At 41.5% G+C, this 15756-nt stretch overlaps 1 protein-coding gene across 3 annotated transcripts in view; it reads right to left on the bottom strand.

Annotated features, from left to right (window-relative positions):
• The window catches only part of Prmt3 (protein arginine methyltransferase 3), a 92890-nt gene that overhangs the window by 38203 nt on the left and 38931 nt on the right, over positions 1 to 15756 (bottom strand). For all 3 annotated transcript variants that reach the window (XM_021168526.2, XM_029479452.1, XM_029479453.1), the window contains 3 exons: positions 12135 to 12213; positions 3221 to 3408; positions 1315 to 1401 (listed from right to left, as the gene is read on the bottom strand). In XM_021168526.2, the coding sequence (XP_021024185.1) occupies positions 1315 to 1401; positions 3221 to 3408; positions 12135 to 12213 (354 nt within the window). The remainder of the gene's footprint in view (positions 1 to 1314; positions 1402 to 3220; positions 3409 to 12134; positions 12214 to 15756) is intronic.

Raw genomic sequence — 15756 nt, 5'->3', positions numbered from 1 at the left:
GCAGATGCTTAACCAAACATCTCAGTCCTCTCCAAGAGATGGGATTTAAAAACTCTAAGATCTATTTTCTTCTTAAAAGGACTTTCTAGTTATTATATGAGTGCAGATCAGGGGCAACTTGAGAAATCAATCTCACCTTTCACTTTTATGAGTCCTGAGAATTGAGCCCTTTACCATCGAAGCCAGGACTCCAGCCCAGGATTTCCTTTGTATTTGCTGCAAAGGAGAGATGCATGGCCTACTTCCTCACCTAAATCTAGCTCTGTCTTGGTCTGACTGCACAAGGATTCTCCGTTCAACAGCTGCTGGAATACTGGTTTGCCATGTCTAGAGTGCAATGCATTTCACCTGTTTCAGATGCATTTGTAGTATGGCTTCCTGTGGGCCTGCACTGTCTTATGTGTTAAGGCTTCCTCATCTTTTGGTGAATCGGACAATCCCACCAAAGAACAAGGTTTTTTAGGGGTCAGGGAAAAGGTAGAACATTTTGTGCATGTAAAATCTGAGAGCAGTTTCCACTCCTCATCAGTACAATGCAGCACCCTAGACCAAGCCAACCTAAATGATCATAACAACTGAGTATCAGAATGTTTTATGCACACGTGCTCAAGGACTGCCACCCTCCTGTCATCATAGGAAGAGTATCAGAAATTCTGTGATGAGACATTCTCAGAGGCATTAACATGCTACATAGGAATACCTGCCTCTCCGTTGAAACTTCTCACAATTTCCTGAAAGCTTGGGCTTACATGGCCTGGATTCCTCCACACAAGTATGCTGTCCCTACAGAGATAGAACTAGGCTACACAGTGAGACTCCGTCTCAATAAACAAACAGACCTACATCCCGGGTCAAATGCGTATTTGGATCCACCTATCATTTTACATCTAAATTAGGTGTGGGGACCTACTGGGAGGCATACAGCAAGAACTTTTGTTTTTAAAGATAAAATGGAAAGTTCTCCATTAAGTATGATAGATAATAACCTAAAAAGGAAAGAAAAATAAAAAAACCAAGATTACCCACGTCTGTCTACTAACTTAACTAACTGTAGGAGACATGGCTGTCTAGTGCGGCCATCCTTCACCTCCTGAGGGCTGAGACATCAAGCACTCATCACCATACCCAGCTGCAGTGACTTTTCTGAATTCTACTCGTCTATTAAGCAGATCTGTCCAGTGATAGCAAAGGCAAAGACAGTCTGTCAATGGCAATAGCTGTTTTCATTTATCACAAGCCTGGTAATTAATTCATTACTCTGCCAATCAACTACACTGCCAATGAGATCTGTGGAAGCGGGAAGGGTCAGCTTACCGTGCACATGGCCGTCTTTGTGGTTCTCAGGGTAAAATCTGAAGAAAACTCCAAGTCTGAGATAGACGTGGTGTGGCAGTCTATGTGCTTCCCATCCATCGGAAAAGAAAAAGAAAAAGATCAGTAAACAGGAGCAGCACAGCCTGGCTGAGCTAAGACAGCTGCAAACCAGTGTTTCCTAACTCCTAACCACACACCATTCTGAGGGTTCTTTCCAAGCTAAAGGAGTATTAACAGTTAGCTAACGTTTATCAAGTTGGTATCTCCTACTTTGATTTCCTGTAAGCAATAATATCTTTGAAACCATGCTTTGATCTATCTTCCATTTTGCTGACATACTAAAGACTTCCAAATTTAAAACCTAGTGTTCTGTGCTTGATCCAAGATCATCTTGCATACTATCACTACACACTACCCACATCTGCTGTGTTCCCAGTTATGACATTAATCTTCTTAGAGGAAATGGTAACTTGAAAACACATGCTGGTGAAGGGAAAGACTGTCAGGAAATTCACCTCTCAATGTATTTAAAGGTGTTTCTTGAATAGCATGAAAAGCCACAATAATTCAAACCAAACAGTAGAACTGAAGATTCATCTTTGAAAGAAACAGCCCATTTCTTTGTGTTCTGTCCTGGCTTAAGTTCTCCAGGTCACTTTAGGAAGGGGTGGCAAGTGACAGAATTTATAGCCATAGCCTGGGACATTACTCTCTTTACAATAGTTGAAAAAATGTTTTAAAGAAAGTTATAGTGTAGGGGGCTTTTAGGTTTAGGAAGAATGGGAATAAACAACACTGAACAGGCAAGTTCGATATCACAGAGCATCCACTAAACACGTTGGAGTTTCAGTCTTAAACCACAGTAGTTTAAAGGATCAAGCAAAGTCAACACTCCCTCTCCCTACTTCCTCCTGCTCTGCAGTAGAGCCAAGGTGGCAGTAACTGTTCTCCTCTGCTCTGATTCAAACAGCTCCACATGCCTCCTCCTACCAGGGTACCAGAGCATGAAGCAGGCCCACAGGGCCATCAGTGCACCAGGGCACCCAGCAGCTCCACAGTTAATCAGATCTGCTTGTTGAGGAGTCTGCTTTGTGCAGAGAATAACTATGTATTACAAAGGAAGGAGACACTGCCCTAAACCCACAGCTGAAACCTTCACACACTTCATTATGTGTGACTCCTTCTGCCAAGCTATGGTGAGCCCATGTGAAATCAACAGTCCCAGTAAATCCATAGGTTAACACCACAAAAATAAAACAGAAGGACTATTTCAACATAGCTGCCTGTAGTTCCAGGTAAGTTCATGCTAATTAACCTAATGAGGCTGGAAGAAGTCTGAGTAAGAACTTAAGACACTGGAATATAAGATGGGAATAATGACCTGTGAGTGAGGAGGATACCTGCACTGCAGATGCAGGCCTCTGGCCCAGGAGGCTAGACTACATACAAGTAATTCAACCAGCTCCTGGACTTGACTCTGAAAGCTGATAAGTGGAGTAAGGAGAAGTGATTCTAAGCAATGATGGCCTAGAAGCAAGTTTGAACCTGTTTTAGAGTAAATTAGAATCAGAGGCCCACATGGAAAATCAGTAAGAAGATATCCTCTACTGTGACCCTGTGTCCTTGGGTCAAAAAACCTGTGAACTAAAAGTATTATTATTTTTTTTTTACCTGAACCAAGCATCTAGCTTCTCAAACGCCATAAACAATACAGTGTACTACTTGAACAGCACTCACTTTGTAGTAAAAGTAAGTGATAATGTAAAATGTGTGGCAGGGATGCACACAGGCCATATGCAGACACTTCCTCCTTCTGCATAAGGGTTTTCTGCATACCTATGGACAGTGGCTTATGCAGGGAGTCCTAGCATCAAGCCCCAGACACAGGCAATGCTCATACACCTACCTTGATATCACAAGAGTCTGAAATAAGAGTCTTGTGATCTACAACTTCCACAACAGCTTCCGGTATAACTGCTTTCTTCATGCAGGACATGTTGAAGCCATAGACGTCATCCCAGAAGGCAATTCTATCGGCGTGCTTGCTCACATCACTCACGGCTACAAGGCTGATGGTGCAAATGTCAGGGTAGACTAGAATAAAGAAAATGTCCATATATGTAGCAACTTCTTTTCTTTTCTTTTCTTTTCTTTTTTTTTTTTTTTTTTTGGTTTTTCGAGACAGGGTTTCTCTGTATAGCCCTGGCTGTCCTGGAACTCACTTTGTAGACCAGGCTGGCCTCGAACTCAGAAATCCGCCTGCCTCTGCCTCCCGAGTGCTGCAACTTCTTTTCAATGAGAGGGTGGTGTTAAATGACTAAATGTAACTATCAAACCTATCTGCATGGACTACTTAGCACGGAGAGATCAGTGAAGACAGGAGATAGAGTTAACCCAGGCCTATAATCATGATGGTAAAGTCAAGTCAGCATCCCAACAACAGGCTCCTATTAAAATTACTAAAGCAATCTTGAAGCAAACATACTAATATTAAAGCTTAAAATATGACAACCTAAAAACATCCCTCTAAATTACTATTTCACATATCCCCCTAAAGTACATAGAAAAAGGAAAAACTATCCACAAAAGTACGTAGTGCCATCGGGGGTTGGGGGGGAATCACCCTGGAGTTTTATAGGCAGGTAGAGGAGCAGCTCATACTATACTTTCATTTAATATAAAATGATCATTAAGTATGTTCCGATCTAAATTAAATATTGTGGATATAAATTCCTACTCTCAAGAAATTTGTACATATCTATTTGAGACAGGATCTTATGTTGTCTAGACTGGCCTCAAAGGAGACATTATAAGGCATTGTGGATTACCCAGCAAAACCAACAAATTCAGACAAAGCTTTGGCACGAGAAGCTGGCTACCATGTAAGAAGGGAAACCAGCCCAAGAGTGAGGATGGGAAGAGTCATCTAACAGCGTGAGAGTGCATCAGTCAATATTAAGGGTTGGCACTGGCATTCTAACTAGACAACAGAGACACAAGGCTCGAAAGGGCTCTCCAAACCACTGTTGTGAACTGAACTTTATTTTAAGAATGATAACTCAGGGAAATTTTTATCTAAGGTAGCACTGTGATCAGATTCTGATTTTAGAACAACCATCTGAAGTGCCACGTGAAGAATGATTGGGAAGCCAACAGAGAAGTTAGAAAAGTAATGATTTGGGTGGTGAAAATCAAGTCAGACTATGGCATGAAAAGGGAATGGAACTGAGAAGCAGCTGGGATGTGGCACTCAGGAATGAGCAGCTGAGATGAGAAGGGGTCAGGAACAGTGCTGGCTTTAGCAGCTGAACAGACTGTCAGCTTTTACAGGGCATCAATATGGGCAGATCCAGGGAGAACAAGTGTATTTAGGCACCAATGAAAATGCCAATGAGAAGATGAAACATAAGAGGTGGAATTATCTGGGTCTGAGACACAAAACTCAAGACACAAACAAGCAAATATAAACACAGCAGAAGCCTATGAGACCCAGCACCAAATGTGTCACCAGTGCCAGAATTTATGGCACAAGAGAAATGGCAAAGGGGACTGAGCAGAGAAGGAAGACAGCTAAGATAGAACTAAAGGGGCACTGGGGAATAATTCAGAACTAGAAAAAATTCTGTAGGATAGTGAAAACATGTAGTTTACACACATGACAAACACAGGACAGTCAGTGTTTCTTGTGACTTACATGGAAATTAACTTTTCTTGTGAATAGCTCAAGCACCAACTTTTAGGGAATTCATGAATCCAAAAAAAAAAAAAAAGTCAGTTACATGTTTTCATATCATCAGCTAATCTTCAGACTTAGAGACAACCTTCTACCTCACCCTTAGAAACTATATTATCCAAAGACAATAGCTCTAAGCTATCTTTAAAATAAAGGCCAGCATAAGATCAAAGCAGGACACATGCTGCCTCACATTCAGTAACTGCAGAAGTTAGGCTTCTGCAGTTACTTTCCAGGGGCTATGCACAAGATTGTGCTGGCTACACAGGGCTCTGCCCTCCTCCTCCTTTAGCATGACAAGCTCTCTAGCTAGTTCTATTCTAAATTCCTCAAAAAAAAAAAAAAATGCTGCTACGATCTGACTAACGACAGACCCATCATGGGCACTACAGTTAGTTCTGAGCCACATCCTTCACATGTTGTGAAACAGGGAAGACACAAATGGATCTTGAGGCAGTGTTGGGTATCTGGCTAGTTTCTCATACCCTTTACAGGCCTTTGTGGCACAGCTGCAGCTTTCTGCACTGTGACTCAAGGAACACAGGTCAGCAAACATCTTTGGTAAAGCTACCACTTTGTTTGTTTTGTTGAAATGACTACTTTCTGTGATTATTATGAAAGCAGAATGGCTGTCTGTGTTTAATAAAGCCTTGTCCACAACACAGGCAGTGGGTCAGACCCAGAGATCCTGCCAGAGAAGGGGTGCGACTTCAGGGCTGTTGACTGTTTCTATTGGAGTACCACTACTCTACAGATTAAGGAGAATAAATATATTGCAGCATTCATTGTACATGAAGGGTAGTCACATGATTTAGTATAGTTCATGAGGCTCTGTCTCAGACCATGATCATAAACCCCTACTGCGTTAAGTTTTTGTTCTTTTAATGCCATCCTTGGAGTTTGGCAAACCACAGCTTCTTTATCAACCCAGCCTGCTTCCTGGGTTTGTTAACTCACTGTAAGACCACTGCTCTAGTGTGCTTACCTATCATCTACAACTGTAGCGTGCTACAGGGCCAGCTCTAGAGAAAGGGCAGGGATGTGGCCTGTCACACTGAAAATACAACCTGGACGGTTAACAAAAGCTGCCGATCTGCCACCCTCTCAAGCTGCGTGGTGTGCTAGGGACACTGTGGAGAACAAAGATGGCACCTTCATGAGGAAAACTGTAATGGACTCCAAGCTACCATTAGAGAAAAAGTCAAGAGCAGAATGTTGTTTCAAGTGCTGAAGCACAATTTTCAAGCTAATTATATTTCAAAGGTATAAAAATTCTGTTTTTTTAAATTTTTTTATTTTTGAACTTAAAATGATTTTCTCATCTCTCAGAAAGACATGAATATTTATAAAGACTTGTGATTGGTGCTAGAGGGCAGTGGGGTTCAGCACCTACCTCAGCACAGCTGCCTAAACCCTGGGCCGGTGCCAGAGCCCCACGACCTTCTACCTTCACAGTCTCACATACTTGTCACTTGGGTTTCTTTTTGTCAGATAGAAGCTATAATTGAATAATTATGCCTGCCTATAGGTGAAAGCAGCCAAGTGCTGATTGGACAAAAGCAGTCAGTTACCAGACCATTTATAAATCCATGGCTTTGACATCTGTGTCCTTCTCGATTCACTGCCCAGAACTCATCTGTCATTGGAACGGCTCACGGGGTGAGCAGAGTAAGATGGGGACTCCTTTATCCCTAGGGAAGGCCTTACAAACTTCTGGGCCTAAAGGAGGTGTGCAAGAATACAGTTCCCACAAAATGCAAGCACACAGGAGTCAGCTCATTGTAAACACTTGCTGATTTATAGAGCAAGAATAACTGAGAAATTAGATACTCACTTGGGAGCTGGATTTATTCCTCTATATTACCTTATAAATAGTGATCAACTCCATTAGTTTAGGTAGGCTTAATATATACTTGGAATATACTTTGAAAAACTGTGTGTAGAAAAAAGTAAATGACATTATCAGGATATTTCTAGGGGAAAAAGAAAAGAAACCCACCAAAATAACAAATGTGGTGAAAAGTTGTGAAGACCAAGTAGATAGACAAGTGTATCTCTACAGTCCAGGAAACGATAAGCCCCAGACCAGCCTCCATGGCTTCTTGTGTAAGTGTGACATTCAATGTGCGGGATGAAGTGCCATGCTCAAAACCAGTTCACCACTGTTTAAGTCACAGGCCCATGCTGATCTTGTTTCCAGCAAGAACACAGGAGGAGACTTAATCCATATTGAAAAACCACGTCACACCAAGAACCTCATCAAGACTTTGAGATGATTTTCTACAGCTTGGCTATAATTATAATCTCCATTGTACAAAGAAGGAGACCGAAGGTAGGGAGGTAAAGTAATGTCAAGAGGAGCAGTCCTCATTAGCTAAGAAGACTGCCAGACAGCTAAGCAAGTCTTGAGGTCTGCCCACAGACACCACAGCCTTCCCACTGCATGCCAGCTCACTGCATTGCTCTTCAAACATGAGAGCTCCACTCTTATAAAGCAAATGAGCAAAGCAGAAATGTGGGCCTGCTCACTTTGCTAAGTGACAGATGACATAACAGAATCAGCAGGTGAAAAGGGAACTGCCCAGGGGCTGGGATAACTGGAAGCACAGAGGGGAGGATGCTCATGAGGTACCCTCTGATGTGCATAGGGCAGAGGCAGGGCTGTGCTCCTGCACACTGATCTACTGCCCCTAGGGAGGCATGTGACAGAAGCTGGTTTTCTTTAGTCCACTGCAGGCCAGGCTGGCTAGCTCTGGTAAAGGTGACAGTGTCATCTTCAGGTGCTGGATGAAGGTGCCATGCTCAGTGTAATGTGTCAGCTATAGGTAGTAGCCTCTACTCTGCAGCTCATGGGTCCTGCAGAACCCTCTTTCTGGCTCCATCAGACACTTTTCACAGTCTGTAGTGCTCCTGCCCTTTTAAAGTCTTTTTCCATTGACTGGGGTGATTTCAGTTTCTTACATCAAGTTCTCTCACCTCAACACTATACAGGGAAGCACTAAAAATAAATACTCAGAAGCAAGACTCTGCCTCTGGACTGTGTTCAAAGGCCTCTTCAATGAAGGCTGAACATCCATATGTTAAAAGTCCCTCATGACTGTTGGTCCCTGTAAAGCAATTCTGAAGCAGGAAACTGGTATCCATCCTACTTGGAACTGGATAAAAGCCTAAAAGAGCCCAAAATGCAGTGGGAGTCTTCGAAGGAGGGCCTGCTTTCCCTGTCCTGGACTGTGAATGACAAGTCAAAAAGCAATGCCTTTCTGGTAATGAGAAAGATGCTGCCATCAACCGCTTCTCAACTCTCCTCTGCTCCAAGTGATTTAGAGTCTGCTGCTGATTTTGAGCAAATTCCATAAGAATTACTTCTACATGCTATTAACAGAATACAATTTCAATCTCTGCTGCTCCCGGGCATGTCAGTTTTGATTTCCCACAGTGAGTGGCTGGGCTTCCTTACCTAAACTGACTCGCTCTGCCCTGTTGTAATTAGCAGCTATTTTACCTACATCTCATTCTTAGTCAAGTTCTAATCACTCATTGAGTCATTTGTATTTGAAAGGATGGTCCATTTCTTGTTTTTATCAAAGGGTTACAGGAAGAAAACAGATACAGAAGGGTAGTATTAAAACTCTTTGCAGATGACTGACTGTTTACACAGGAAATCCTTTTAGAAATAACCACCAGGCTCAGCAAATCTATAGAACATAAGCTTAATTAAAAAAATAATAAAGGAGTTAGATGTTCTCTACCACTAGCAGGCAGCTGAAAAACAACACAGAGCTTTGCACCTGCAAAGACCGAGTTGTAAACACAGGGGCTCACAGACTAGGAGGCTCAACACAGAGAGGCTCATTATTTTCTATCTGTTCTATTCATCAGATCTAAGTCTTTTTAAAGTAATGTGGAGGCCAAAGGCTCAGTGAGAGACCCTGCCTCAAAAAGTAAGGTGGAGAGAACTTAAGGAAGGCACATCCAGACCTAACCTTTGTGTTCTCACTCTCTCAGTCCTCTCCCTCTCGCCCTGCCTTTTTCTGAGTGCTATAAAGGTGCTATGATCTTGAAGAGAGTCTTAAACCTCAGTGTAAGTGGGAAGATCCTGTGCCCCCCCACTTATGCATGTGGAAACATGACAGTGGCATCACCTTTCCTTGCCCTCATCCTTTTCTGAGAGCTGTCATCCATCCATTGATAAGTTAGAAATTAAGCTGATGGTAGGAGCTGGATGGATTCCCTGCTTTATTGACTTTGCTGAGTATAGTCTGTTACATGCTCTCAACTGTGTAAATCATTCTTTCAGGGCTTCCAAATTTAAGTTCTTAGAAAATTCCTCTTCCCTCAAGCCTAATGTGTTTGTAATCTATCTGATTCACTAGTTAAGTTACAATGTTCAATTTTTTGTCCAGAGTAAGCTGTTTGGGGAAGGTTTGTTCAAAGGTTTTAGTATGTTGCCTAGGCTAGCCTTGAACTTCAAGGCCTAAGTATTCTTCTTGCCTCAGTCTTCTAAGTGCTGGGACTACAAGAATGTACCACTGAGCCTAGCTGGACCTTAATTCATTTTATCCTTTTCTTTCTTCCTTTAATGAAAGGCCTTATATTGCCAGGGCTCGAACTCAGAGGGTAGCTGAGGCTGACCTTGAACTCCTGATCTTCCTGCTTCCAACTCCCAAATGCTGGGGTTGCAAGTATAAGCCACCATACTTGGCTTTGTTTTGTTTTTAAATAATGATTTTTAAATTTGCTATTAAAATAGTTTCCTATATTGTAAAATGTTCTAGTTACATCTGTGGCTGTACTAGATTTTCTATTTTCTTCAACTAGTCTCTCACATAGAACCAGTAACGTCTGGTTTTATTACCCAGACTTCAGGATACACTTAATACATGGCAGGGCTCTACCGCCTGTCTCTGCCACCCCAGGGCCTTGCTATTTTGATGGTTTCTTGCCATTTCTTGTTTACTTTTCTACATAAATTTCTTAATTGGCTAAAATTGAAGACAATCCTGTTAGTGCAGACATCAGTACTTAGAATTCTGTAAAAATTTTAACATAAAAAAAGGGAAAACACAGAAATTCTCGTCTACTTTTAACAATTAGTGGTTTGGGATTTCACCATATTTTCCAGTAAATTTGGGTGCGCTGACAACTTCTGGCATTAATTCTTTCTATCCAAGACCTTAGTGTTTCTTTATATTGATGTTGAGAGGAGGAGAAAGATGAACTCAGATTTACATCATGGACCCATTATGCTCACGAAGGCCTATAGTACCCATGCCCTCTTCCGTAATGCAATCATTCTTTCTAAATTTTTAAGTTATCAATTGCTTGGTAAGGATTCCTTCTGAAAGCCATAGAGTAAAACTTTACAACCCACATGAAAATCTGGTGGCAATAATGGGTCATTTCACATTGATCATACTTTATTTCTTTTTCTCCTAATTATATTAACAAATAGCATTCCATAGCACTACTCAGGCAGCTAAATGCCAATTCTTCTGACTACACCCTCAGATGATCCTAATGCTAATCAGTTATATAAAAATATGGACTGAGCTAGAATCATTAACCTCCCTTTTATCCCTCCAGCTGCCATGGTCCCGTGGCTGTGGGGGCCTAATGAATCTCACTGAGCACTCGATTTAAATGCATTAGCTGCTGTCAGTTCTTCAGTGAGATCAATGGACACCACTGGGGAGGTGTGGAGGGGGGTGATCCCAAGAACCCCACAGCAAGAGTCAGATGTTTTAAACGCATTTTAATAAGGGAAACAAGGTTTAGTGAAAAGAACACGAATATTGATTAAGTCAGGCAGATATGAGCTAAAAACCAGAAAAGAAAAAGCAATGCAGGCTTGGCTGCTTAATGGCATCGTCTTCTTGGACACCTTTTGAGGCTGATCTCCAAATCTCAAAGGGCTGTGGTGAGGATTAGAACATGAGCAAGGGTGACGGTAATGGCCACTAGAGAATCATCAAGTGATAGCATTTCCTTCAATCATGAAAAGAGCACCATAATCACAGATGTGGAACTGTTTCAGGGTAAATTCTCTCAAATTCTAGCCAGATTCACAGCAGAGGTCAAGAACCAGTTTAAAGTGGATACAGGGAATATATAACAATGCACCTTGAGAAAGAGGGAACAGAGAGCACTACTAGAGTGTTCCACTGTCTGGAGGACCTGCCCTAACTCTCCTAGTTTGCCCCAAGGGTTTTTAACTGTACAGTAACTGCTATACGGCTTCAGGATACTATGGGAAGAAGATTGGAGCCAGGGCCAGTAGTCCAGTCTGACAGATCCTTGCAGTCAACCTGGGGCAGCATTTGTCAGCTCTGCTGACTGGAGCTCTTGGGAGCAAAGAAGGTCAGGGAAAGCAAGGAGGAACAGGAAAAGAAGGTGGAAAGGAGGCACTAGGATTCCATACACAAGCAGTTTCTCCACTCTGTGTTCAAGAAGCCATGGATTTCTTCAAAATAAACACAACCCCTGTTCATAAGGACAACAGTCTTCTCAGCACAAGGCCCAGAAGTGCACCCCTCCACCAGGATGAAACCAGAACAAGATATGGGAAAAAACACAGACATGGAAAAAGAGCGCCAAGTTGACAGGGATCTTATAGTAAACTTGCAGGTGGGAGGTATTTAAACCTTTCTAAACACTAAGTCACAGAGTAGAGACGCTCGCTCATCAGTTAGTGAGGTAAGGAAAATTTGCCATTAAAGCAAATAGTCTCCAACTCAGCATAAAACAGGCTATTGGCCTTTGGCTAAAATTAAGTAAGGAAAACAGAGTAAATGACAAAAGGTTAAAAACTGAAATGATGCTTCTGATACATTTTAATTTGAATAATAAAAACTTACCACTACTATTAAAAACATAGTCCTTATGTTTTTTATTAAACAAACTTTTAATAGAAGATGTCCTAAGAAACTATGACCTTGGACTCCCCGTATCTTAAGTGACCAAGGCTCCTTCCAATGGGAACATCTTTGTTCTCTACTAAGACTCAGCCATACACAGTGTGCTCGATATTCAAAGGCTCATTTGGTTGTACTATCTTGAGATCAGATTAAAATTGAAATGTTGCACTTACCCGATCCCCCTTTTGCCAAGTATTTACTCTTAGCATAAAGGACAGAATCCAACATCGACTCAAAAAGAAGAAAATAGCCCTGTACAAAAAAGAAAAGATGAATGTCAGGAATGGGCACTGCCACAAGAGACCAATCAGAGTAGCTGACAGCTCTTTCAACAAGTACCTTCTTCTGTTGTGTAACTCTGTCATTGTATATATAGAAGTTCTATATAGAGTAAGCCCTGGAAAGCCAGGTTTGGGTATGAAGAGGACCCAAATGGTTCTCATGGTAGCACGTACAGAATCTGCACCTACACCCTACTTTTTAGTATACTCTTTCTTCCCTAATGAAAGAGAAACTTCATCAGCCCTGCAGCTCCCTGGAATGTTGCACAGCTAATTGGGAGTACCAGCCTTGATAGACTTTGTTTCTCTCAGTCACACAGTGGAGGTCAGGGTGGAAAACACTACTAGCATCCACTAGGCAGAGCCACAAGATGTTGCCACACATCCAGGTATGCACATGATAAACCACCTCAAAGTCCACTTCCCAAAGCATGCACTATCTAGAGAGCTTTCATTGTTGTGCACACAGACAGCACTACCTGAATTCAGTGGGTAGTTTAAATCAGGGAGTAGCATGAGCATTCATTCATCAGAGAGGTTCACAGAGCACACTAAGAGTTCTTAGTTACAACAGAGTGGCTGCCCACATTCTGAGTAAGTGCTACACGTCCCCACTGCAGTTTGTCTTCTACTTGTCACACACCAGCATCTTCAAGAAATGGTGCTGTATGAAATTCAGCTCAAGGAGCAGGATCCCAGTGCAACCAGATTTCAAGAAACACCATGAGCCCTTCCCAGGGAAGGGTAATGGAGTACACAGGGACAGGAGACACTCTTGGGGTCCTAACACCCCATATCCTATTGGTACACAGTCACAGGCTGCAGCTACTCTTCCTCCTCCAGGGCCACATCCCTCAGCATCAGGGGAAGGACAGCTCACCTCACATCAGCCCTCTAACGGAGGCTGTTTTTCATCTGCTCCCTGGTTCTATGCACACGTAATTTTCTGGTGGAATAAACACTCTATTCTTTAACTACATAAACAAACAGAACAAAGAAGTCAGCAGACCTAAAACCATCCCCACAGGTGAGTAACCCAGAAACAGGTCTGTCGACTGCCTCTGCCTTGGGTCAACTTCCTCCACACAAACTAACTCATGGATAAGAAAATGTCCAGGCAGCCATGCTGAGCTGCAGATGTGTTCTCACCACAGAAACAAAGGCTCAGATGGAAACTTCTGAACAAGTGTATAAGTCATATGCTAAATCCTAAACACTAGCACCTGCTAATATGCTCTGTATATTCAGGGACCATGGGATGTATGAAATTCCACCAATGAATACTTACACATTCATACAGATCTATGCACAGGAATGACTATAAATGAACATTTTTGCATTGGCAAAGTGAATCATTATTTACGCCAAGGAATTCTTAAAAGTGAGACTACTGTTTACCCAAGATGTAGAAAGATTGCCTAAAGTTGGGCACGGGTAGTGCACATCTTTAATCCCAGCACTTGGAAAGCAGAGGAAGGCGGATCTAAATTTAAAGGCAACCTGGTCTACACATAGAGTTCCAGGACAGTCAGGGCTACACAGAGAACCCATGTCTTGAAATACCAAAATTCAAAATAAAATAAAATCAAAAAATAGAAAAAAAGAAAGAATGAATGAATTAATTAATTGAAGTCCAGAGAGATGACTCAGTGGCTAAGAGCACTGGCTGCTACTGCAGAGGACTGACATGATGGCACATCACCATCAGTGACTCCAGTTTCAGCTAATCCAATGACTTCTGACACCAGTAACACATGTGGCGCAGACATACGTACAGACAAAGCACCCATACACAAAGCCTGCTTTCTTACACAACTCCAGAACACCTGCCTACAGGTACACTACTCACAAGGGGCTGAGTCCTCACAAACCAGTCATCAATTTAAAAAAGCCTCACTGGGGCTGGAGAGATAGATGGCTCTTCCAGAGTACCTGGATTCAATTCCCAGTACCCACATGGCAGCTCAGACCTGTCTGTAACTCCAGTTCCAAGGATTCTGACACCCTTCCACAGACAGACGACAGTCAAAACACCAATATGCATAAAATAAAAATAAATCTTAAAAAATAAAGAAAAGAAAATGCCTCACAGGCTTGCCCACAGGCTACTTCTGAGATCATTTTCTCAATTTAGGTTCCTTCTTTAAAAAGGACCCTAACTACTGTCAAGTTGACAAACTGGCTAATACCCTCATAATACATTTTTCTTGAATTATTCAATCAAGCTAGACAGAAATATAAAATCTCTCAAAACATCTTTATAATTTATAACTAAAAAATACAATTGTTATTAAACTAATTTATTTTAAAATATACAACTCAGTATTAACATTTTTAAGTGATCAAAATAATTTATAATAATTAAATGCCTCAAACAGTTTTTAAAATCCACTTGGAACATTAAACATGACAGAAGCAGAAAAAGATCTCTTATGAAGACCTCTATGAAAGGAAATTGTGACAAGTTCCTGATTAGACAGAAACCATACCATCTCCAAGGGAAAATACAGTGTAACTGTGGCTTCATAGAATGAGTTGGGTAGTGTACCTTCTGTTTTCTATTTTGTGGAATAGTTTGAAGAGTATTGGTATTAGGTCTTCTTTGAAGGTCTATAGAATTCTCCACTAAACCCATATGGTCCTGGGTTTTGTTTTGTTTTGTTTTGGTTGGAAGACTATTAATAACTGCTTTTGTTTCCATTCTAATGCAAGAGTCTGCTCCCATCTAAGTTTCTATCATGTCAATGTGATTGGTACAGCCTATATTAAAGAACAGGGGAGTTGACTGGGTGTGATGGCGTGTACCTTTAATCCCAGCACTCAGGAGGAACTCTGTGAGTTCAAGGTCACCCTGGTGGACATAGTGAGCTCCAGGACAACATAAGGAGACATCACCATCACAAGCACACACACACACACCCCAAAACATAGCAAACAAACAAAAAAGTGGGGAGCCAGTCAGCCAATGGGAAAACATTCTCTTAACAGATATAGCTGGAAGCTTTGTCATACTACTGAAGACTTAAGAGCTTGACAATTTCACTGGTTACTGGTTTTCCTGGTACTCATGTAATTTCTAAATTGTTAATCCATTAAAATAGATTTTTCTGATGCTGCTATGTATGTATGTACTCTTCTTTGTCCTTAATCTGCATCTATTTCCTTGACAATTTCTTCTCAACCAATCATAAATGGCCCTGCAATGTTAGCTCCAAGAAGTATAAGCACATGGTCCACACTGTCTGAAGCAACAAGTTCTGAATGAGCGACAGCATGTATTCATTGTATCCACACTGATAAAATAAAGGAAGCTTGCTTTTAAACTGTTCTGGTACAAAATAAAATTAATTATATAAAATCACAGTTTCTTTTTAAAAACCAAAACTGCTAATAATGTTGCTACCTGTGTTTTTTTTAATTTATTTTTTTTATTACGTATTTTCCTCAATTACATTTCCAATGCTATCCCAAAAGTCCCCCATACCCCCCCCCCACTTCCCTACCCACCCATTCC

The sequence above is a fragment of the Mus caroli genome, chromosome 7 (genome assembly GCF_900094665.2).
Source record: "Mus caroli chromosome 7, CAROLI_EIJ_v1.1, whole genome shotgun sequence".
Taxonomy (NCBI): Eukaryota; Metazoa; Chordata; class Mammalia; order Rodentia; family Muridae; genus Mus; species Mus caroli.
This window is presented reverse-complemented; position numbering and strand designations above follow the sequence as displayed.